General features: G+C 45.4%; 1 protein-coding gene across 1 annotated transcript; it reads right to left on the reverse strand.

The window, feature by feature from the left end:
- Window positions 1-19,909: 19,909 nt before the first annotated feature.
- On the reverse strand, window positions 19,910-24,713 carry LOC141194445 (uncharacterized). Its single transcript, XM_073662366.1, has 4 exons — window positions 24,605-24,713; window positions 24,424-24,521; window positions 24,129-24,219; window positions 19,910-22,169 (listed from the first exon to the last, which is right to left on the reverse strand). Exons 1-4 carry the CDS (start codon window positions 24,687-24,689, stop codon window positions 20,641-20,643), a joined length of 1,803 nt encoding a protein of 600 aa, XP_073518467.1. The 5' UTR covers window positions 24,690-24,713; the 3' UTR covers window positions 19,910-20,640.
- Between the last annotated feature and the right edge of the window lie 784 nt (window positions 24,714-25,497).

Below are 25,497 nucleotides of genomic sequence, written 5' to 3' on the forward strand. Positions count from 1 at the left end.
GCATGCTCGCTCATCACTAGTTGTCATTAAGATTTAAAAAGAGAAAGCACAGAAATGTGACAGTAAATGGCTTCCCCCAACCAATAACCATGAGTGGAGAAAAAGTGTTTTTGTTATCATTCATTTTCTCTGAAACAAGGCCAAGAAAGGAAAAATTCTGCCGGGGTATGTAAACTTTTGAGCAGAACTGTATATGAGCCAGCCCCAGTGTCTCCTATTCTATATACTCCAGCCCCAGTGTCTCCTATTCTATATACTCCAGCTTCTTCTGTGATGTATATGCTCTAGCCCCAATGTATCCTGTGATGAATATACGCCAGCCCCAGTGTCTCCTATTCTATATACTCCAGCCCCAGTGTCTCCTATTCTATATACTCCAGCTTCTTCTGTGATGTATATGCTCTAGCCCCAATGTATCATGTGATGAATATACGCCAGCCCCAGTGTCTCCTATTCTATATACTCCAGCTCCAGTGTCTTCTGTGACGTAGCTAATATAGCCCTAATGTCTCTTATGCAGAGGCGTCGCATGATAAAGCAGTGAGACACAAGCTCCCTGCCCTATCACTATCTCTTTCATATGCCACAGATCACCATAGGCCTGCGGTTAACGAGATGTCAGCATACTCACGCAGGTGGCTCGGTGACATCATTGCATCGCTCTGCTCTGCTGTCCCGCCATGGAAGAGGAGACAGAGGCCGTGATGTAGGGAATCAGGATTAAGTGAGAATAAACTTTATTTTTTTAAATGATCGGGCAGTGGAGCCATCCTACTATATATCTGGAGTAGTGGGTCCATCATACTACATATGGAGTAGTGGGGCCATTATACTATATGTATGTGGGGCAGTGGGACCATCATAGTATATACAGGTGCATCTCACTAAATTAGAATATCTTCAAAAAGTTAATTTATTCCAGTTCTTCAATACTGTTTCAGTATGCTCCACAATCATGAGGAAGACTGCTGACTTGACAGATGTCCAGAAGGCAGTCATTGACACACTCCACAAGGTCCTAGAGTTCCAATTTTCATTTGGAAATCAAGGTCCCAGAGTCTGGAGGAAGAGTGGAGAGTCCACAATCCAAGCTGCTTGAGGTCTAGTGTGAAGGCTCCACAATCAGTGATGGTTTGGGGGGCCATGTCATCTGCTGGTGTAGGTCCACTGTGTTTTATCAAGACCAAAGTCAGCACAGCCGTCTACCAGGACATTTTACAGCACTTCATGCTTCCCTCTGCTGACTAGCTTTTTGGAGATGGAAATGTCATTCTCCAGCAGGACTTGGCCCCTGTCCACACGGCCAAAAGTACCAATACCTGGTTTACACACAACAGTATCACTGTGCTTGATTGGCAGCAAACTCGCCTGACCTTAACCCCATAGAGAATCTATTATATAGAATCTATGGGGTATTGTCAAGAGGAAGATGAGAGACACCAGACCCAACAATGCAGATGAGCTGAAAGACAACTTTTTGTATTGAAGAACTGAAATAAATTAACTTTTTGATGATATTCTAATTTAGTGAGATGCACCTGTATATGGAGCAGTGGGACCATCATGCTATATATATGGAGGAGTGGGGGCATCACACTAAATATAGAGCAGTGTGTGTGTGTCACCCCAGGCCTGGATGCCACAAACAATAATCTGTTTCTGAAAGCAGGAGGGAGGTCCCCTGGTTAGGGACAATTAGCATACAGCACCTCCTGTCCCAGGCCAGCAGGGGGAGCTGGCTGCCCCTATAAAAGCTGGAACTGGGGGCAGGGTTAGAGAGAACTGGACGACCTAGCTCAGGAGTGAGACTAGTCCCAGAGAAGGAGGGACAGTTCAGCTGTAGCTGAGGAGTCCGTGAGGCAGAGGAGAAACTGCAAGCCAGGGACAGAGTCGACGAGAGCCGGTCTTAGCAGAGAACCAATCTACCGGACATTGGGGTCCGAGGCTGTCAGGGTTACAAGCCCAGCAGCAGAGAACCAACCTGCGAGGGATTTCAGGTCCCTTGGCCTAAGACGCCTGGAGGCTCCGCCACACAGAGGGACCAGTACATCGAGGAGCAAGCAACAGGTACCCAAGGCCTGAGTCGCAAGCCATACAGGAGAGAAGTACACGGCCAGCTCAGGGACGTGGGCTATTACACCACGAAAAGGGGGATAGTCAGAAAGAGCATAGAGAGAACGGTAGGCCTACACACTCACCCTGACCAGTGGGGCTCGCCCGAATGCTCTCAGACACCCAGGCCCATTCCTAACCGGTACTGTTGGGTCATTAATAATATCTACAATAAAGACCCTGAACTGTTTGAAGCGGACTCTGAACTCTTACTATTGCGGCCTGCACTATCACCCCCAACATCCACCTACACTGCCCTGAGGCTACACTCTTCCCGTGGAGAGTTATCCTACCCCTGTGCTGCACACCAACACCAGCCTCAGCGGTCTGCCTTGCAGCGGCGGTTATCTCCAACCGCAATCCACGGGTGGCGTAGTCGGACATTGAAAACACTGATAAATAGACTGCCACCATTTGGTCTGACCACCCTGAGCCACGGGATCGGGTTGCCACTACTACCCCCATCAGCACCGTACACTAGAAGGCCTGGTTCCGTGTACCCCACGGCCCAGGGGCCGAATCAGCTTTGGCGTAGTAGGCAGAATTGTGACCAGCCCGCCACAAACGGGTATTGCGTGCCTGGAAAAGACTCTATACATATCTGAGTGAAGTTTCCCGCCATTCGGGGCCATTTCCCGCCAATCGGAGCCGTTTCCCGCCATCGGGCGCCATCTTCGGGACGCCGCGCGGGAAGAAGAGGGGCGTGGATGTCCAAAAACGCGCGAGACCTGAAGCCCCGCCCTACGCTGAGACGCTGCGCAAGGTCCTGGAATGAGATCCAGCGGATGCCGACGTCATCACCGAGCAACGCAAGGTCCTCACCCAGAGCATCGCGAGCGGAGCCGCGGCCTACAGAAGAGGATCGCCAGAAGGTAGGCCACGGTTAACTAGGGGGGAGGAAGATGTCGGACGCGGAGGGACCCTCTACCACCAGCGTAGCCGCTGCAGCTGTGATGCCGTTTTCCATGCCCTATATCCATAGGCGGATTATAATGAGGGCAATCCGGGCGACCGCCCAGGGCCCCGAGCCTGCAGCGGGCACGCGGCTCCAGGCGGGGTGTCTTATGCCGGATTGCCCTCATTATATGAGCGGGCCGCCGCGGCACATAGCGGTAGCAGTGGCGGGAGGGGGGGCCCGGACCGCTCCCCCAGCAGCGGCCGCCGCTACTTCTTCATCGGCCAGGCCAGCACTGCAGCAGTTAACGTCCCTGTGCTGGCCCGGCAGCATCACTGCTAGGAGACATGGCGCTGTGCGCGACTGTGTCTCCTAGCTGTGACGTCACGCAGTGCGCCCCGGCCTGCAGTGCGGCACCGGAAAAGAGAGAGAGCAGGCAGGAGGAATTGAGCCGGGGGATGGTGAGTGTGTGTGTGCAGGTGTGTGTGTGTTTGTGGGCAGGTGTCTGTGGGGGCAGGTGTCTGTGTGGGCAGGTGTGTGTGTGTGTGTATATGTATGTGTGTGTATATGTGTGTGTGTCTGTGTGGGCAGGTGTGTGTGTGTGTATATGTGTGTGTGTGTATGTGTGTGTGTGTGTGTGTGTGTGGGCAGGTGTCTGTGTGGGCAGGTGTCTGTGTGGGCAGGTGTGTGTGTGTGTGTGGGCAGGTGTGTGTGTGGGCAGGTGTGTGTATATGTGTGTGTGTGTGTTTGTGGGCAGGTGTCTGTGTGGGCAGATGTGTGTGTGGGCAGGCGTGTGTGTGTGTGTGGGCAAGTGTGTGTGTGTGTGTGGGCAGGTGTGTATGTGTGTGGGCAGGTGTGTGTGTGTGTGTGTGGGCAGGTGTGTTTGTGTGTGGGCAGGTGTGCGTGTGTGTGGGCAGGTGTGTGTGTGTGTCTGTGTGGGCAGGTGTGTGTGTGTGTCTGTGTGGGCAGGTGTGTGTGTGTGTATATGTGTGTGTGTGTGTGTGTGTGGGCAGGTTAGAAAGTCTTGCCCTGTTGAACACTACACCTGACTTGAGGCCACCACCTCTTGGTTGTCCAATGCTCTTGCTTCTCTAGGGCTCTTCTCAGATATTCATTATACCAGCTCCCCAGAATACAAAGTTAGGGTGGGTGACCGCGAGCCCTGGTGGTGGTCATAACTGCGGCCACCCAGGGGCAATACTCCATAACAACAATCCCCTGAGGTGGTGTAGGATGTAAGGACCTATTCACACTACATTCAGCGCTGCATTCAGGTCTTTACACAAGGCTTACAACTGAATCCCTGAAATTCAGGATTGTGCTGTCTGAAATGAGACATCTGAAAGCAGAGAAAATGGAGCCTAAAGATTCAGACTTTAGCCTCGGTTTGCCTTTGTTCAAATCAATGGCTATGTCAAGGCACATCTGAATGCCATTTTTCAGGGATTTAGATAGAAGCCTGGAAAGAGGAGATGAATGCATTGCAAAATTCAGTGTGAATAGGCCCTTATATCTGGAGTCTTGATATTGATGCCACAAGCATTTTACTTGTTTTTAACTTAAAAAAAAAATACACACACAAATTATACACACAGACACACACACACTATACATACACACACACTATACATACACACACATTATACACACACACTATACATACACACACACAGATGTGTATGTGGGCAGGTGTGTGTGTGTGGGCAGGTGTGTGTGTGTGTGGGCAGGTGTGTGTGTGATGTCTGTCTGTTTGTGTGTGTGTGTGTGTGTGTGTGGGCAGATGTCATTGTGTGATGTCTGTTTGTATGTATTTTTGTGTTTCAAATGTGTTTATGCGTGTCTGTATATGTTTGTGTGCGTGTATGACTGCATGCGGCCTCCTGCTGAGTATAGTTGGCGCCGTGCGGCCTCCTGATGTCTCTGGGGGGGCTCCGTGCAGCCTCCTGCTGTGTATAGATGGCTACGTGCGGCCCCCCACTGTTTATAGACGGCGCCGTGCGGCCCCCCGCTGTGTATAGATGGCTACGTGCGCCCCCCGCTGTGTATAGATGGCTACGTGCGGCCCCCCGCTGAGTATAGATGTCGCCGTGCGGCCTCCTGCTGTGTATAGATGGCTACGTGCGGTCTCCCGCTGAGTATAGATGGCGCTGTGCGGCCTCCTGCTGTCTCTGGGGGGAGCGCCGTGCCGCATCTATACTCAGCAGGAGGCAGCACGTAGCCATCTATACACGTATACTCAGCAGGAGGCCGCACGTAGCCATCTATACGGTGCCATCTATACACAGCGGGAGGCCGCACGGCGCCATCTATACACAGCGGGAGGCCGCACGGCGCCATCTATACACAGCGGGAGGCCGCACGGCGCCATCTATACACAGCGGGAGTCTCAGTGCTTTGCAAGAGCAGTCAATAAATTCTGCTTGACTAATTCTGAGCACCATAAAGTCTGGTTCGCTTCTAACCTGCTGTCTTCATTTTCAGCTTGCTGAATTCTAACTCATTTACTGTCATTCGAGACGATGCCTTTGCTGGTCTCTTTCACCTTGAATACCTGTAAGTGCTCCACTTAATGTCATATTTTTGATTCTGTTCTTCTTCATCTTTTGGCATGTGCAATTGTATGAGCAAGTATTCATATGAATTTATGACCTACTTAAACCTTTGAGGACCTTAAATTTTATTCAATCAAATTTTTTTCCAGTTTAAAACTATGGGACATATATGTGCCTTGGTCCTCAAAGGGTTTTTAAAGGGGCTGCAAACATAAATACGAAAAAAATAATTCAATTAGTGCTTTTTGTGTTCATTTAATTTTTATTTGAAGTTCATTTTTTTATATACCTTGAAATTAAGCCCTACCCCATGGAATGAAGCCCTACCTACATGACATCTGAGAGCTACATGGATCCCGCTTGTGAGGTGCCTGTCCGTCACTACTATTCAGTTTTAGGGTCCACTCACTAAGCCATATATTCTCTCATGCAAGAGAATAGGGCCAATTATGCTAATGACACTCGGCTCAAACTCTGTCAGAGCTTCAACTGAGTGTGATCCGATTCTCTCGCAGCACAGATATGGAGAAGATGGAGAGCTTAATTTCTCCATCTTCTCCATAGTCTCTGTGAGTGTTCATCGGACTGCACTTGGATGACATCCGAGTGCAGTCCAATGTTTTACGTGCACCCATAGACTTGTATGGGTGCACAATGGTCTGAATATCGAATGAGATTATTTTCTCATGCCAATAATCGCACTGTCCCATAGTATAACATAGGGCCGAGTCCTATCCGATAAAACATCACATAGCATTCGGCAGTGTTATACGACAGTGTGAGCGAGCCCTTAGAGTCAAGGAATATTTACATGCAGATGATGATATTACTCTCCAAGTGTATATTTTTTTAGGCGAGTTCATAGTAAATGCTTTGCCTTTTTGACATGTGATCAACTAAAGAACAAGAAAGATTTAGGACCTCCCCTATAGAGAAACGGAAAATAGTTTGGAGGACTTGCATGTCCTTTTTTATTTATTATGAGAAAATCATAAAAGATCCCGTTTTTTAACCATGCTGTGACTTTCTGCTGAGGGAGAGGGAGAGAGCTGCCCTATTCAGAGTCTGTAATAAGACCTGCTGACAAAAGTGTTGAAGATACAGTCTAATGTGAATTAACAATGAAAAAAAGTTAATTTAACAAATGGCTTGTATTTTTTTTAATACAAACTTTTTTGTCTTTACAGCTCCTTTAAAGGGAATCTGTCATCAGGTTTTTGCCACCTAATCTGAGAGCAGCATAATGTAGGGTTAGAGGCACTGATTCCAGTAATGTGTCACTTACTGGGCTGCTTAGTGTTGTTTTGATAAAATCATTGATTTGTCAGCAGGTAATTATCACTAGATGACTAGTAAGTTCTGTAGGACCCCACCCCCATCACTGATCAGTAGATTTCTGTGTACACTGAGCATGGGCAGAAAGCAGCCAATCAGTGGTGTGGGTGGGGCTATACAGAGCGCAGCATTCAGAGAGCAGCTAGATCTGCAGCAGATAAAACGGTGATTTTCTCAAAATGACAACAAGCAGCTGAAAAAGTGACAAATCGCTGGAATCAGGGTATCTGCCCCAATATTGTGCTGCTCTCAGATAAGCAAGCAAAATTAATATTGTGCCAAATTAATTTCCCGTGAACTATCACATGATCTATCACAGGGGATCATGTGACATGTCACGTGATAAATCAGGTGTGGGGGGGGGCCCGCGCCTTCTAAACTGCCCGGGGCCCTTGCTACTCTTAATCCACCCCTGGGTAAGTATAATGTTTATTTTTATTTTTTACCATTTTTATTCTTTTTTTTAACTATTCACTTGGTCACACTATATAAATCCTTGCCGGTTGCCTGGATTTATATAGTGTGACCAAGTTGTGAAGCACTATTCCAAGTGATGCTAAAATTGCTTGTAAAAGCGCTTGATAACCCGCATGCGGAAATGCATGCAAAAACGCTTGACAAACGCTTCTATATGGCCGGAAAAACGCATGTAAAATCCGCATGCGTTTTTCCTGCTAGGGAGATGCGGAAAAAATCTACAGCATTTCTGCATCGTTGGCACTTAGCCTTAGGAGGTATTTTTGTCCACTTTGATCTTAATGAACAACATGGAGCATATAGTTGCTACTGTGATCCATTTACTAACAAGGATTTCATCTTCAAGTTCTAAAGTGGGAAAAAGCTGGATTCTCAGACTCCCAGGAATTATTTTTTGATCTAGATAATTCTCAAGTGAAGTTTTGGTCCACCAAAGTTTGTTTTTCTTGAATAATAGATTTTTGTATTGACGTATGGTTTCTTTATTTGAGGTGGAGGTGTCACTAAAACCACATGTACTACCTTTTTTAAAAATGTCTATAGCCTTAGATTGCCAGACCTGTTCTCTGCCTTTAAGATCCATTTTGGATTTAATCAAACAATTTTTTACTTGGACACTCTGTAACGACAGAAATAATTCAGATATCAAATAACGTCCAATATCACTAAGAATTTAAATTCAGTGGTGTCACCCTACATGTGGAACAGCATAAAAAAAAACTTCCTGAACTGTTGGTTTTTGTTTATTCCTCCCAAAAATTGGAATAAAAAGCCATTAAACAATGTCACATGCCAGAAAATGGCACCAATAAAAACTTCAAATTGTCCGGCAAAAAGCAAACCTTTACATGACTTTGTCGGTCGAAATATGGAAAAATTATAGCTATCAAAATATGGCGATGCAAAAACTAGTCTTTGCAAAAATAAGTGTATTTTAGTGTGACAGCAGCCAAACATAAAAACCCGATATAAATCTGGTATCACTACTCGCACCGACCCAAAGAATAAAGTAGTCTAATCACTTACCGTATTTTTCGGACCATAAGACGCACTTTTTTCCTCCCAAATTTTGGAGGAAAATGGGGGGTGCGTCTTATGGTCCGAATGTTGGGGGTGGGTGGTGTTTATATATGTGGGGTGTGGGGAGAGCGGTAGCGGTGGAGGAGCGGGGCACAGGAGGCAGCAGCCACCCGCTGCAGCCTACACTGTCCCTGCTGCTAAAGAAAATGAATATTCACTGCTCCCCACGCCCATGGGACGTGGGGAGCACTGAATATTCATGCTCCTTAATAGCGGTACACAGTGTAGCCACGCTGCGGCTCCTGCTGCTGCCGGAATCACCTGTGCACTCTGTTAAAGGGCATGAATATTCAACCTCTCTCCACGCCCATGGGCGTGGGGAGGGTTTGAATATTCATGCCCTTTAATGAGCGAGCACAGGAGATAGCCAGCAGCAGCCGCAGCGCAGCTCCGCTGTGTGCCGCTATGAAGGAGAGTGAAGTCACTGCTCCCCGTGCACACAGTCCCGGCGTGGGGAGCAGTGTCTTCCGGCAGCTGAGCTTTCTATGTGAGCCGCGCATCGCAGTGACGTCATGCGCGGCTCACATGGAAAGATCAGTGCAGGCAGACAGGACGCAGCGCTGGAGGAGAGAAGAGAGGTGAGTAGGAGTGTTTATTTTTTTTTAATGTGCAGCATGATGGGGATTAGGGGTGCCATGTATACCAGGACAGGGATGAGGGGTGCCATGCATACCAGGACAGGGATGAGGGGTGCCATGTATACCAGGACAGGGATAAGGGGTGCCATGCATACCAGGATAGGGATGAGGGGTGCCATGCATACTAGGACAGGGATGAGGGGTGTCGTGCATATCAGGATAGGGATGAGGGGTGCCATGCATACCAGGATAGGGATTAGGGGTGCCATGCATACCAGTATAGGGATGAGGAGTGCCATGCATACCAGGATAGGGATGAGGGGTGCCATGCATACCAGGATGGAGGGATGTCAGGCATACCAGGATGGGGATGGGGACCACGTATAAAAGGAACGGGGGGGCACATATATCAGAATATGGGATATTGTCAGAATTGGGGGACATTACCCCTATACCAGTGTCAGCAGAAGACCCCCTCCCCCTTAAAAGTGCATCATGACCACATTTTTTGCTTACATTTTTTTTTTCCTCCTCTAAAACCTAGGTGCGTCTTATGGTCCAGTGCATCTTATAGTCCGAAAAATACGGTATACCACATGAGGAACGGTATAAAAAATAAATAAAATCAATTCTTTACCTGCTGCTGATTTGTTCATTCTGCCTCCCAAAGATCGCAGGATGGCTCAGCTCACATTTATCCTGTATTCTGCGCTGAGGGTTTACACTGGGGTTTCTGTGTAAATCTCTGAAATACATGATTCAGATGGAACCCCCTGCGGAAGACTCCCTGTAATGAGTCAGATGAAGGCAACGTGGACGCAGTCTTGCCTGTGATCCCACGGTGTCTGTCTTTTAATTAGATGTGCATAAAAGTGCCATTAGCCACAGTTTTGTGAACCTCTGAAAAAAAGGACAGCGCTAAACAGAGGCCAGATAGAGTCCAGAGAAACTCTGCTGCCTCTTTATAGTGAATAGATCCCTTGGGGTAGGGTTAGGGTTGTGTTAGGGTTAGGGTTGGGGTTAGGATTAGGGTTACAGTTAGGACTAGAGTTGTGTTAAGGTTAGGGTTATGTTGGGGTTGGGATTTTTTCAAAAGTAAAGAAAAAAATGATGAGGATATGGCGATGTCACGGGTGTGTCGCCACGAAGATCGTTACGATTACACAGCCTGACTTCTCGCAGCTGAGTTTTTGGTGCTTTGTGTTTTTCGGCAGTGAGGGAGTTAATTCTCTCTCTCTCTGTGCTAGATGAGGTCCAGCCTCGCCCAGCTGCAATCAATGCTGCTGTAGTGAGACTCCTTCAAATGCCTGCCGGTCTGTTAGGGAAGTGTCGGTGAAAGCATTTCATGCAGACTAACAGAGCGGATCGTGGTATTTGGAGTTTCAGAGATAAGTGTATTCGGAGAGTTTTTTCCCTTCCTCGCTTTATCATTTATCTCCTTTCCCGTTGGTGTTCCCTCTGTTGTAGTTGTGTAGTTTTTGTATGCAAGGTGGTTTTGGTTTTTCCCTTGTACTGTCTCGTTCGTCAAAGTACTGAGTGTGGGCATATTATTACTCGTCCCCTTTTGTTGTGATCGGGGTCCTTCTCAGGACTAGATTACTTAGGTGCAGGGATCCTCAGGAGGTAGGAGTTACGCTGGCGGCCTGGACCTCTGTACCTTTAACAGTACCTCCAGGTAGAGGGATTAGTCAGGGCCCCAGCTTAGGGTCAGCTTAGGCCCCCTACCTCCAGTACACAGAGACAGCGTGACATTTTCACCGACCACTTAGATTTTCTCCAGCTACCATGGATCCAGTAGCCGGTCTAGCTCGGCAGTTGCAGAGTTTGTCCATGGAGCTGGCGGACGTTAGGTCCAAGGTTTTGTATCCTCAGGAGCAAGCCGGACCAGAACCTAAAGTAGCTCTCCCTGACAGGTTCACTGGGGGGCGGGACAAGTTTTTTGTTTTCCGGGAGGCATGCAAGTTGTACTTTCGGCTGCGGCCTCGGTCATCGGGAAGTGAAGAACAAAGGGTGGGAATTGTCATCTCGCTCCTACAAGGGGACCCACAATCTTGGGCGTTCTCTCTTCCCTCGGGTTCCCCGGCTCTCCAGTCAGTGGATAGGTTTTTCGCTGCTCTGGGACTCGTATATGATGACCCGGATCGGATCTCCCTTGCTGAGTCTAAGTTACGTAGGATCCAGCAGGGAGATTGTCCGGCGGAGGAATTCTGTTCGGAGTTCCGTAGGTGGGCCACGGACACCCAGTTGAATGACCCGGCTCTTAGGAGCCAGTTTTGTCAAGGTTTATCCGACAAATTACAGGATGTGTTGGCACAGTATGACTCTCCCGCGTCACTGGAAGCCGCTATGGCCCTTGCTATTCGCGTTGACAGACGGCTTCGGGAGAGGTGCGGGATAACTCCACCCCCTGTGATGACTCCACCTGCTACAAGGTCCCCTCATATGGTGGTTCCCCTGGTCAGTCCAGAGGAGCCTATGCAATTAGGAGGGACATCATTTCGGGGGAGGGGACCGGTGGTGCGCCATAAGACAGGAAGGTGTTTCTTCTGCGGGAGAAAGGGACATTTTAATGGGGGTGTCCATCCCGTCCCTTGCAGAGTGAAGAGTCGTCGGAAAACTGTTGATCCCAGGTTGTGTGGTGGACGGCAATCTGGGAGTAGGTATTTCGTCCCTAGGTTCGTCTCAGTTTCTCGTACCGGCGGAGGTGGTGGTGGGTACGAGAACTGAGAGGATATCTGTTCTTCTGGATAGTGGGGCCGGGGCTAATCTGGTGGACGCTCGGTTTGCCCGGGTTCAAGGTACGCGATTGAGTGAGTTGGCTAAACCCATCCCCATATTCTCGATCGATGCCAGGCCTCTCGGTCAGGGAAGTTTTTTGCAAGCTGTGCATAACGTAAAACTTCAAGTGGGGGCGATACATAAAGAACTGTTGTCTTGCTACGTGTTGGAGGGTCTTCCCACTCCTATAGTGTTGGGCCTTCCTTGGTTAACTAAGCATAACCCGGTTATTAATTGGCAATCCAGAGAGATAAGCCAATGGAGTAAATTCTGTAATAAAAACTGCATGAACACGGTCATCGGTGCGGTTACTCCTTGGGTCTTACCTCCATTTCTGGCGGACTTTGAGGATGTATTCTCGGAGAAAGGGTGTCAGGAACTACCTCCTCATCGCGAGTATGACTGTTCTGTAAAACTGCTCCCTGAGGCCAAGTTACCTAAAGCTAGGTTGTATAACCTTTCTGGTCCTGAGAGGCAGGCCATGAAGGATTATATTTCAGAAAGTCTGGCTAAGGGGCATATTAGACCTTCATCTTCACCGATGGCTGTGGGGTTCTTCTTTGTTAAGAAGAAAGATGGAGGCCTACGCCCCTGCCTGGATTTCCGTGAACTTAATCGGATTACGGTCCGAGATCCGTATCCGCTCCCACTTATTCCCGATCTCTTTAATCAGATCGTGGGCGCCAAATGGTTCTCTAAGTTGGATCTTAGGGGGGCGTACAATCTGATTAGGATGAAGGAGGGGGATGAGTGGAAGACGGCGTTTAACACTCCGGAGGGGCATTATGAGAACCTTGTCATGCCATTCGGTCTGACTAATGCCCCGGCGGTGTTCCAACACTTTGTTAATGACATTTTTCGCCGCCTGGTGGGACAGTTTGTTGTCATATATCTGGATGATATCTTAATTTACTCGCCGGATCTGGTGTCTCATCAGGAGCACGTTAGGCAGGTGTTACAGATCTTGCGGGATAATAAACTGTATGCCAAATGGGAAAAGTGTGTGTTCGCCGTACAGGAACTCCAGTTTTTAGGCTTCCTGGTTTCAGCGTCCTGATTTCGTATGGACCCTGGGAAAGTGCGGGCAGTTCTTGAGTGGGATCGGCCAGAGAATCTTAAGGCACTACAACGTTTCCTGGGGTTTGCTAATTATTACCGGAAGTTCATTCGTAATTTCTCGTCCATGGTTAAGCCTCTCACAGACATGACTAAAAAGGGGACGGATTTTTCTAGGTGGTCTGACAAGGCTTGTCAAGCATTTTCCTCCTTGAAAAAATGTTTTGCCTCGGCACCCATACTCATTCAACCTGATGAGTCACAGCCATTCATTGTAGAGGTAGACGCTTCCGAGGTAGGGGTGGGAGCAGTATTGTCACAAGGTTCGTCCCCTGGTAAGTGGCATCCGTGCGCCTTTTTCTCTAAAAAATTGTCGCCCGCTGAGAGGAATTACGATGTCGGCAATAGGGAACTCTTGGCCATTAAGTTAGCTTTTGAGGAGTGGCGCCATTTTTTGGAGGGGGCAGTCCATCCGGTCACCGTCATCACCGATCACAAGAACCTGCTATATCTGGAGACCGCGAAACGTCTGAATCCCAGACAAGCTAGGTGGTCATTGTTTTTTACCAGGTTTAATTTTGTCGTTACATATCGTCCTGGGTCAAAAAATGTAAAGGCGGATGCCTTATCTCGTAGTTTCCCTGGGGCCAGGAATACGGACGACCCGATTCCTATCCTTCAGGAGGGGGTGGTGGTTTCAGCAGTATGCTCTGAGCTGGAGGAGGAGGTATTGGAGGCTCAGGGGGACGCCCCTGTTGGACCTCCGGGGAGACTGTTTGTTCCAGATCAGTTGCGACAAAAGGTGATCGAGGCACACCATAACTCAGTTTTTGCAGGACACCCGGGGAGTAAAGCAACTGTGGATCTCCTCTCGCGTCGGTTTTGGTGGCCTAACTTACATAAGGAGGTGGTAACTTTTGTCGCATCCTGTGGGGTTTGTGCGCGCTCTAAGACCTCACATACCCATCCGTCTGGGGCCCTCTTACCTTTGAAGATCCCGGAGCGTCCTTGGACTCATCTGTCTATGGACTTTATTACGGACCTCCCTCCGTCTTCGGGTAAAACGGTCATACTCGTTGTAGTGGACAGGTTCAGCAAGATGGCACATTTTATCGCTCTTCCTGCTCTCCCTAATGCTAAAACTCTTGCGCAGGTGTTCATTGGGGAGATTGTGAGGCTTCACGGGGTACCCTCCGAGGTGGTGTCTGATCGGGGGTCTCAGTTTGTGTCCAAGTTCTGGAAGGCGTTTTGTGCACGGCGGGGGATGCATTTGTCGTTCTCATCGGCTTTTCATCCTCAGACCAATGGTCAGACGGAACGAATGAACCAGAGCTTGGAGACATATCTCCGGTGTTTTGTGTCAGAGAACCAGGAGGACTGGGCTTCTTTCTTACCTCTGGCAGAGTTTGCTCTTAATAATAGGCGGAGCGAGTCCACTGGTAAGTCCCCGTTTTTTGGGGCATATGGTTTTCACCCCCAGTTTTGTACTTTCAGTAGGGGGGGCTCTTCGGGGGTTCCTGAGGAGGAACGATTTTCCTCATCACTCGCTTCAGTATGGAGAGGGGTGCTGAAGAATCTGAATACTATGGGGAACCGATACAAACGTATGGCTGATAGGAGGAGAGTGTCTGGTCCGGACCTAAGTGTGAACGATCGGGTATGGTTGTCTACCAGGAATATAAAACTTAAGGTTCCCTCCTGGAAACTGGGTCCCAGGTTCATCGGGCCGTACAGAATCAGTTCTATAATTAATCCGGTGGCATTCCGTCTTGACCTCCCCCTTACGTTTAAAATTCACGTGTTCCACAGATCGTTGCTTAAGAGGTATGTGGCGCCGGTGGTACCGTCACCTTTACCTCCCCCTCCAGTGGTGGTCAATGGTAACTTGGAGTTCCAGGTATCAAGGGTCATTGATTCACGCTTTAATCTCCGGTCCCTTCAGTACCTGGTTCATTGGAAAGGGTATGGTCCTGAGGAGAGGATGTGGGTTCCTGCGTCGGATATTAACGCAGACCGATTAGTTCGGGCCTTCCACGCGACTCACCCGGATAAACCTGGCCCTGAGGGTCCGGAGGCCCCTCGTAGAAGGGGGGGTACTGTCACGGGTGTGTCGCCACGAAGATCGTCACGATTACACAGCCTGACTTCTCGCAGCTGAGTTTTTGGTGCTTTGTGTTTTTCGGCAGTGAGGGAGTTAATTCTCTCTCTCTCTGTGCTAGACGAGGTCCAGCCTCGCCCAGCTGCAATCAATGCTGCTGTAGTGAGACTCCTTCAAATGCCTGCCGGTCTGTTAGGGAAGTGTCGGTGAAAGCATTTCATGCAGACTAACAGAGCGGATCGTGGTATTTGGAGTTTCAGAGATAAGTGTATTCGGAGAGTTTTTTCCCTTCCTCGCTTTATCATTTATCTCCTTTCCCGTTGGTGTTCCCTCTGTTGTAGTTGTGTAGTTTTTGTATGCAAGGTGGTTTTGGTTTTTCCCTTGTACTGTCTCATTCGTCAAAGTACTGAGTGTGGGCATATTATTACTCGTCCCCTTTTGTTGTGATCGGGGTCCTTCTCAGGACTAGATTACTTAGGTGTAGGGATCCTCAGGAGGTAGGGGTTACGCTGGCGGCCTGGACCTCTGTACCTTTAACAGTACCTCCAGGTAGAGGGATTAGTCAGGGCCCCAGCTTAGGGTCAGCTTAGGCCCCCTACCTCCAGTACACAGAGACAGCGTGACAGGCGACTAGTGTTGAGCGCAAGTGACATACATAACATAGTAACATAGTTTGTAAAGCCGAATAAAGACTTGCGTCCATCAAGTTCGACCTGTTAGTTCTGTAATTGCTAAAGTTGATCCAGAGGAGGGCAAAAACCCCAAATGATTTATCCAATCTTCACCTGAGGAAAAATTCCCTCCCGACTCTGAAACCAGCAGTCAGAATAAATCCCTGTATCAACCTACTATTTTATTTTATTTTTAAGTATATGCTGAAATCTGCCTGGTATCTAGAAATGCATCCAGTCCCCGCTTGAACTGGTGTAGTGAATCTGACATTACCGTCTCCTCACTCAGTGAATTCCATATTCTCACTGCTCTTACCGTAAAGAACCCCTTCCTATGCTGGTGCTGGAACCTTTTCTCTTCCAGTCTTAGTGAATGCCCTCTTGTTACCGTAATATCCCTCCTTTTGAACAAATCTCGGGCAAGATCTCTATACTGTCCCCTAACATATTTGTACACATTTATTATGTCCCCCCTCAACCTTCTCTTTTCCAGGCTGAATAGTCCTTGTTTTGCCAACCTCTCTGGGTATTGCAGTCCCTCCATTCCCTTTATTAATTTTGTTGCCCTCCTTTGTACCTTTTCAAGCTCATTTATATCCTTTCTATATATTGGGGCCCATAACTGAGCACAGTATTCCAAGTGTGGTCTGACCAGAGCTTTGCACAGTGGAAGAACAATGTTCTCATCCTTTGCAGCTATACCTCTTCTGATACATCCCATTACCCTGTTTGCCCTTACAGCAGCTTCCTGACTTTGGGCACTCCAATTTAGTTTGCTATCAATTAAGATGCCCAAGTCCTTCTCCATCTCTGAATGCCCCAATGATTTCCCATTCAGTGAGTACTGGTGACTTCCATTTTTCCTTCCCATATGTATGACCTTACATTTCTCCTCGTTAAACCTCATTTGCCATTTAATGCTCCACCTACCCAGCTTATCCAAATCCCTCTGTAGGTCTGCACTGTCCTCTTTTGTATTAATTGTTTTACATAACTTTGTGTCATCTGCAAATATTGATATTTTACTATTTATCCCGTTGACTATGTCGTTAATAAAGATATTAAATAACATTGGGCCTAGTACAGACCCCTGTGGTACCCCACTAGTGACGCTTACCCAATCTGAGTATATTCCATTTATAACCACCCTCTGCCTTCTATGCTTTAGCCAGTTAGCTACCCACTTGCAGACATTTTCCCCCAGCCCCATCATTCTCATTTTGTATACCAACCTATTATGTGGCACGCTATCGAACGCTTTTGAGAAGTCGAGATACACGACATCCACTGGTTCCCCCTGATCTACTCGAGAGCTAACCTCCTCGTAGAAGTCAATCAGGTTTGTTTGGCAGGAGCGATTCCTCATGAATCCATGTTGGTTCGGGATTAAAAGATTATTAGCATCAAGATGCTCCGTAATTGTCTCTTTAATGAAGCTTTCAAAAATTTTGCCCACAACGGACGTCAGACTCACCGGCCGATAGTTTCCGGCGTCACTTTTCGCTCCCTTTTTGAATATTGGCACTACATTCGCCTGTCGCCAATCAAGTGGTACAGACCCAGTCTCAGAGTCCTTAAATATAAGATATAACGGTCTATCACATTACTTAGTTCCCTTAGTACCCGTGGGTGTATGCCATCAGGTCCTGGTGATTTGTTTATTTTAATGTTACTGAGGCGTTTCTGTACCCCAGCTTGGTTTAGATTTGTCATACTTAGTGGAGGATTAAGCTTGTCACTTCTCATTTCTCCTGTTAGTTCTATTTCCTTTGTGAAAGTTGTCGAAAAAAAATTATTTAATAGATTAGCTTTATCCTCATCTTTCTCTATGATTTTGCCTTCCTCACTTTTTATCGCTCCAATATTATCCGATTTAATCCTTTTACTATTTATATACGTAAAGAACAGTTTGGGATTTGATCTACTTTCCCTAGCAATACGTTTCTCTGTTTCCTCCTTCGCTATTTTTATTTTTTTTTTACAGGTTCTCGTTTTTTCCTTGTAACAACTTAGTGCCTCCTTACTGTTTTCCTGTTTTTATCTCTTGAATGCCTCTTTTTTGCTATTTAACGCCCCTTTTACGTTCTTGTTCAACCATATTGGTTTCCTCTTATTTCTGGCCCTTTTATTCCCATATGGTATATACCTCTCGCACTGAGTATTCAGAATTCTTTTGAAGGTTTCCCATTTACTATTCGTATTTCCTTGATTAAGAACTTTGTCCCAGTCAATAAGTTGAAGGTTTTCTATCAGCTGATCAAACTTCGCCCTCCTAAAGTTTAATGTTTTTGTTGTTCCCTTATTGATAACCCTACTGAAGGGCATTTTGGTGTTTTCAGAAATACTGCTGATACCACTACGTCACAAGAAAGTCAGCGGGAACTTAAGGAGATAATTGTCAGGAAGAAAGGGTTTAGGTTCATGGAGAACTGGGCTGACTTCTCTGTCGGCTACAGGCTGCACCTCAATGGGGAGAAAGCAGATGTGCTGGGGAAAAAAAATGGTCAGATGGATGGAGGAGCTTTCAAACTAGGATCTGGGGGAGGGAGGGTAGCCGTGCAAATAAGGGGGTAGAATAGACAGAGTGAGACATTCAAGGAAAGTAAGGAGGCGAGTAGCAGTAATAAATGTGCTAATAGTATTAAATGTCTGCAGGCAAATGAAAGAAGTCTTGAAAACAAAATGAATGAATTAGACTCTTAGGTCAGCCACAGATTACAGAAACCTGGTTGGATGAAAGCCATGACTTGGTGTCAAACATAGATGGTTACACTACATTCAAATGGATAGGAAAGAAAAATAGGTAGACGGGTGGGTATTTTCGTTAAAACCAACTTAAGACCTCAAGCTCAATGACGACATGGGGGGCAGTTTCGACAATGTACAGCACACATGCCCAACTCTTGGTGATTATATTTGACCCACGACACCAGAACCACCACACCTATGTGGGGCCATTATTCTGCATGGAGGACTTTGTGGGATCCATTTTACTGTATGGAAAGCTTTGTGGGGCCAATCATACTGAATGGAGGACTTTGTGGGGCCCATTATTCTGTATGGAGGACTATGTGGGGCCCATTATACTGTATACTGGTTGGTCCACAACTTTGTCCAAGTTTTTCATTTTGGCCCTCTACATGTTTTGAGCTTTACATCCCTGATGTAAAGTCAGTATGGGTAATGTACATGGAAATGGCAATAATGGAAAGCTGCTAACTGGACTTTGCTACAAGCCTCCTAATATAGCTAAACATGAAGAGGATGATATGCTGCAACAAATTAAAAAGGCAACAAAAACAAGTCATGGTCAAAAGTGTTGGATCCCTTGAAATTGTGCCAGAAAATGAAGTAATTCTCCCAGAAAATTATTGCAATTACATGTTTTATTATATACGTTTATTTCCTTTGCGGTTATTGAAACAGCACAAGAAAACAGAGAAAAAAAAAGGCAAATTGAACATAATTTCACACAAAACCACATAAAATAGGTCGGACAAAATTATTGACACCTTGCCAAAATTGTGGGTAAACAACTCTGTTTCAAGCATGTGAAGCTTGTTCAAACGCAATTGTGGCAAGTAACAGGTGTGGGCAATAAGAAAATCACAGCTAAAACCAGATAAAAAAGGGAGAAGTTGATTCAATCTTTGCATTGTGTGCATATGTGTGGCACACTAAGCATGGAGAAAACAGAAAAAGGAGAAGAGAACTGTCTGAGGACTTGAGAACCAAAATTGTTGAAAAATATCAATAATTTCAAGGTTATAAGTCCATCTTTTGAGATCCGGATGTTCCTCTGTCCAATGTGCAACATAATCAATAAATTTACAAACACATACAGTCAAATATGGTGGAGCTTCAAAGAGGTTTTGGGGTTGTTTTGCTGCCTCAGGTCAGGTACCTTGACTGTGTGCAAGGAATCATGAAATCTGAAGATTAGCAAAGGATTTTGGGGCACAATGTAGTGCCTAGTGTCAGAAAGTTGGGTTTGCGTGCTAGGTCATGGGTCTTCCAGCATGACAATGACCCCAAACATACTTCAAGAAGCACCCAGAAAATGGATGGAAACAAAGTGCTGGACAGTTCTGACTAGCAATGAATCTGGATCTAAATCCCATTGAACACCTGTGGAGAGATCTTAAAATTGCTGTTTGGAGAAAAACTTTAAAATTTGAAAGTCCTCAGTGGAGGATACCATCTTTTCAGTTAGCCATTAGTCAGTAAGCTTTCTAGACTACTCAGGTCTTTCATCAGGCATAGTATAACACAAAATCTGAAGAGTCACATATTTATACACAACAGGGCACAGGAATAATGCAATAGATAAGACAAGTGACGTGAAGCAGAACTATCAGTTTCGGAAAGGGATAAGCAGTTGTGGCGGTAAATATGTGTGGACACAAGTAGATCTATTCTTTTTTTCTTTTTTTGGGTGGTGATGAGAATTCATCCTTGTTTTAAGTTTTTGCCTGGTCTCCCCTACATACAGACCCCCAGTTGGACATTTGCTACATATAATTAAGTACATTACATTAGTTGTGATGCAGCTGAAAGTCCCTGGGATCTTGTGGTCCTGATGTGAGTTGGGAATCTTTATCTTGTCCGTGGTCATTATAAATGGATGGGTTTTACGTACACAGTTGGTGAGGATAAATTTTGTAAGTTTCACCACAAAGGTGAAACTATCCTCCCGGTCAGTTTGCTTTCCCTCCCAGTACCTTTTAATTCTAACAGTGATGAGTTTCTGGGAGATTATACTTGTTCCTTTTATTTTTGGTTCTCCTTAGCTTGCCTTCTTTGCCCTATATGAATGTGTTTTTGTTTCTCATTCAGAGTTTTCATATTTTACTTCATACTTTCCTTTCCCCTTGTTGAGAGTGTTTTGCAGCCTCCTCTCTGGTTCCTCAGGAGGTATGAGAAACTCCTCAACGACTTATTAGTTAGTTAGGTGTGTGGTGGCATTTTTAGTTGTGCAGCTAGGTTTTTTTTCTAGTTTCTACAGAGACTAGTTGGGTGTAGTTGCGGCATTCTCCCCTGTGTGGGTTCTCTGGTGGCTATCAAAATGCGCTTTCTGGTTACAACATTTCCCACATTTTGAACATGAAAAAGGCTTCTCCCCTGTATGAGTTCTCTGGTGCTTATCAATATCTGATTTCTGGTTAAAACATTTCCCACATTCTGAACAAGAAAAAGGCTTCTCTCCTGTGTGAGTTCTCTGATGTTTGATAAGACTTGATTTCTCTGTAAAACATTTCCCACATTCTGAACATGAAAAAGGCTTCTCCCCTGTGTGAGTTTTGTGATGTTTGGTAAGAGTTGATTTCTCTGTAAAATATTTCCCACATTCTGTACAGGAAAATGGCTTCCCCCCTTTGTGAGTTCTCTGATGTTTATTAAGATATGATTTGTGTCCAAAACATTTTCCACAATCTGAACATGAAAAAGGCTTTTCCCCTGTGTGAATTCTCTGATGTTTGGTAAGATTTGATTTCTTTGCAAAAGATTTCCCACATTCTGAACATGAAAATGGCTTCTCCCCTGTGTGAGTTCTCTGATGTACAATAAGATTTGATTTCTCTGAAAAACATTTCTCACATTCTGAACAGGAAAATGGCTTCTCTCCTGTGTGAGTTCTCTGATGGTTGATAAGAGTTGATTTCTCTGTAAAATATTTCCCACATTCTGAACAGGAAAATGGCTTCTCCCCTGTGTGAGTTCTCTGATGTATACTAAGATATGATTTCTGTACAAAACATTTCCCACAATCTGAACATGAAAAAGGCTTCTCCTCTGTGTGGTTTCTCTGGTGCTTAAGAAAACTAGATTTCTGGTTAAAACATTTTCCACATTCTGAACATGGAAAAGGCATCTCCCCTGTGTGAGTTCTCTGATGTATATTAAGATTTGATTTCTGGTTAAAACATTTTCCACATTCTGAACAGGAAAATGGCTTCTCCCCTGTGTGAGTTCTCTGATGTGCGATAAGATTTGATTTCTCTGTAAAACATTCACCACATTCTGAACAGGAAAATGGCTTCTCCCCTGTGTGAATTCTCTGATGTGCGATAAGATTTGATTTCTCTGTAAAACATTTATCACATTCTGAACAGGAAAAAGGCTTCTCCCCTGTGTGAGTTCTCTGGTGCCTAACAAGATCTGATTTCTGATTAAAACATCTCCCACACTTGGAACAAGAAAATCTATTCTTCGCTGTGTGAATTTTTTGAGGTTTAAGAAAAGACTTTTTGAGAGGAAAACTATTTCTATATTCTGAACGTGAAAATGGCTTCTTTGCTTTAGAAGCAGTTTGTTTTTTAATGCTAGTTTTGTGACTTTGATTTTCCTTAGTAGTCGGTAATGAATCAGAAGACAGGACCTGTATCAAAGGATCAGATGACAGATCTTTGCTGTGAAGGGATGATGGTAAATCTGGAGAAATGTCATTCATTTCAATTATATCCTGTTGGATCTGAAAATTATCTGATTTGAAAACTGAAAATGTCAGCTGTCCCTCTGATCTCCTGGTACAGACATCTGCCAAGAATAAAACCAATTATTATTTTTAATAAAAAATCCTTGAATTTTATATTTTTGAACATTTCTACTTAAACTCTCCATAAAAAAGGCAAGTTATATAAAAAAAATTCACTTATTCACCAGGACAATGACTGTCTAATAGGAAACTTCATAGGATGGATCAGTAGAGCGAGTTCCACTGTTTTTTCATTCTGCCTCCAAAATATGGAATAAAAAGCCACCAAACAATGTTATGTAGGCGAAAATAATACCAATAAAAACTTCTACTTATTTGACAAAAAACAAGTCCCCACTCAGATCCATCATCTGTCAATGGAAAAACAGAGGTTTCCATATTACTAGTGGCTCAAAGGCTCTTGAAAAGCAACATGGCTTCCATAAACCAATCCAGCAATATCCACTCTCCCAAAGTCAGATCTCCCCCTCACTTCTGAGCTTTGCAGTAGTTTATGTGCCTAAGTCACATTCAGCATCCATGTATTTGGTATTACTATAATGAGAAGAACCCACTTAATTTACGGTGTGTGTCTCCTGGAGCACAATCTGGGCACTATGTGTTGGGTAATAAAATAGCATATTTGCAATTTTCACTCTCCAACATCCACTGCGTGCTAATTTCTGGAGAGTGACTGTAGAGTCAAAATAGTCACTTCTCCTATAAATTAATTCACTGAGGGTTATAATTTCCAAAATGGAGTCACTTTATGGGGATTTCTACTGCTTCTGCAAAAGGTGTGTCCCAACTCCTCTGGGACGTCTACTTCTCCTCCTGCTTCGACTTGTGTGAGGTCTACTTTTGACACCAGAAGCCGCCTTATTCATTCTGCAGGCGGCGCTGGTGATGGAAGAGACGTCAGAACCAGAAGCTCTGCGAGGCGCAGGCTCTGCACAGCCACTAAGATTAGGGTTGCAGGGACCAGTAGTACCATCCAGTTTTGCAGTATGGGTGTGTGTGCTGTCCAGCTGGAATAATCTGCTCCCTACTTCAGCCATTTGGAAAGCACCACACCCTACTAAAGCTGGAAGCATATTGCCGGAAGCTGCCAGATACAGCCTTGTTCTCCTCTGGTTCAGTCCTCTGTGCTCAGCTCCCGGCTTGTGTATTTGTTTCTGTTGTGACCTCGGCCCGTTTACTGACTACTCGTGTCTTCTGATTTTGTATTTTCTCTGCCCTCCTGTTCTGACCCGGCTATCTGACTATTCTTCTTCCCATGTCACTCCACAGAACAGCAGGTAACACCGTGGCCCAAGCCTAGGGGTCTCTGTGTAAGTCCAGATCCATGTAGAGAGGTTAAAGGGTGATGAGGAAAGTAATTTGTGAAATATGTAAATGGGGTAGTTAAGGCAAGCCTGTTCATGGTAGCCATCTTTTCAGCTTCCATGTGACCATGAACAGTGCCCCCAATACATTGTGTCTGCAAACTATTCCAGCAAAATCTGCATTCCTAATAGCTAAATGTCGCTCCTTCCCTTCTTAACCTGCCATGTGCCCAGACAGTAGTGTACAGCTGTATATAGGGGATTGTCAGATTCAAAAGAAGTTGGAAAATAATTTGTAAGGTCCATTTGTTTCTTATTATCCTTTGTGAAAAATTTCAAAGTTATCACCACATAAAGTGACATCTGTCAGATTTGAAAAATGGGGCCTGATCATCTGCACATTCTGCGTACGCTGTCATTTGGCTTTGTAGTTTACAGACCTGGGCAGGTAACGGTCAGCATCATCTAATCCCAGGGGGTAGGTGGAACCTCCAGGTTGTAAGTTCTATAGAAAAGGGCATTCACAATTTCCCAAAGTAATCTGAACATTTTCGGACGGAGGAGAATGTTGTGGTCTAGCGGCAAAATGGTGATCACACAATTGTGATACAGCCGGACTACACAAACGATAAAGCAGCCACAGCCGGTGACTGAGAAGAATCTGTGACTTCTCAGTATTCAGTGATTACTACTCACCTGGGTAGTCATATATAGGAATCTCCTCTTTACACCGCTCATCATCCCTCACATATGTCTCTGTAGTATTAATATGGGTCAGATCTTCACCCTGAAACAAATATTGTAAAAGTCACAGACAGATGGAGAAGTCACATCTATGATTGGCTCTAATCCTGCCATCTCCACCGTTCTCATTACACAAATATAAAACATAATAATGGTGGATAAAACAAGACTGAATCCAAAAATACAAAACCTTTACAGCCGTCTACACATCATAGGGGAGATATCATGACTCCTTCTCTCCATCTACCTGATGATCCTGAGGAACATTGGGATCTTCTTGTTTACAGTCCTGTGGAAGAAGAGGACGGTGACATCTCTCTGGTGTTGTCCTCTTACTGGATAGATCTGGAGGAAACACATACAGGGACTGAATTCATTCTTTACATACAGATAATTATAGGCCGTGTGTATTTAGTCCTGTCTATTACCTGGTGATGTGAGGGGCTGGGGAACCTCCATCATGACGTCCTTGTATAGATCTTTGTGTCCTTCTAAATACTCCCACTCCTCCATGGAAAAATATACGGCGACATCCTGACACCTTATAGGAACCTGACACACACAATGATACCGTCATCTCCCCGATCCCTTCATAGTGTTACTGTATAATGTCCCATCATTCCCAGCAGTGTCACCTCTCCAGTCAGCAGCTCAATCATCTTGTAGGCGAGTTCTAGGATCTGGTCATTGATGTCCTCATGTATCAGGGGGTGAGGTGGAGGCCCCGTGATTAATCTCTGGTTATGGAAAGACACATTAATAAATCTCACTCCAGACATTTCCAGAGTCCTCACCTCTCCAGTTCTGTCCATCTGTTTTTCCCATAGATAAGAATGATGTAATGTGACGTCATCAGAATCTCTCACCTCTCCAGTAAGCCGGAAGAGGATCTCTAGGGTGAGGTGTAATATCCTCTCCGCCATCTTGTCTCTGTCCATATCCATCTTTGATGGGTAAATCAGAAAAATTTTCTTATATAGAAGATCTTCACTGAGAGGATCCGATATTGTAGAGACCTGAAGGAGAAAAAGATAAGCTGATGGAACATTATAAAAATCCTGTGTAATAATACAACTATTGGAGATAATGAGAGGAAACATATAAGGAGATTTATTATTTTACAGTATTTAGTTTTCTTCTTTATATCTAGTAATAAAACCTTTATATTTTAGGACACATACAACAAGCAGTTTCTTCCTTGGAGTCTGCAGCTGAATACATTTCTCATAGACGCACTGTCAGGGAAATATTGAGAAAATATTAACAATTTCTCCCAAACCCCTCTTAAACAGTGTATAATATTTCGTCAAACCCCATTAAT

Source organism: Phyllobates terribilis, unplaced genomic scaffold (assembly GCF_046119375.1).
Source record: "Phyllobates terribilis strain yellow unplaced genomic scaffold, ASM4611937v1 Scaffold_71__1_contigs__length_7168151, whole genome shotgun sequence".
NCBI classification, from domain to species: Eukaryota; Metazoa; Chordata; class Amphibia; order Anura; family Dendrobatidae; genus Phyllobates; species Phyllobates terribilis.

Excerpts from the sequence above, each read along its gene's own strand:
- LOC141194445 (XM_073662366.1), bottom strand. The coding sequence starts at position 24,689 with ATGGAGGAGTGGGAGTATTTAGAAGGACACAAAGATCTATACAAGGAC. Across the intron at positions 24,522-24,604 it reads CCAGCCCCTCACATCACCAG|ATCTATCCAGTAAGAGGACA; the intron begins GTAATAGACAGG and ends TGTTTCCTCCAG. Across the intron at positions 22,170-24,128 it reads TCCTATATATGACTACCCAG|ATGTCTGTACCAGGAGATCA; the intron begins GTGAGTAGTAAT and ends TATTCTTGGCAG.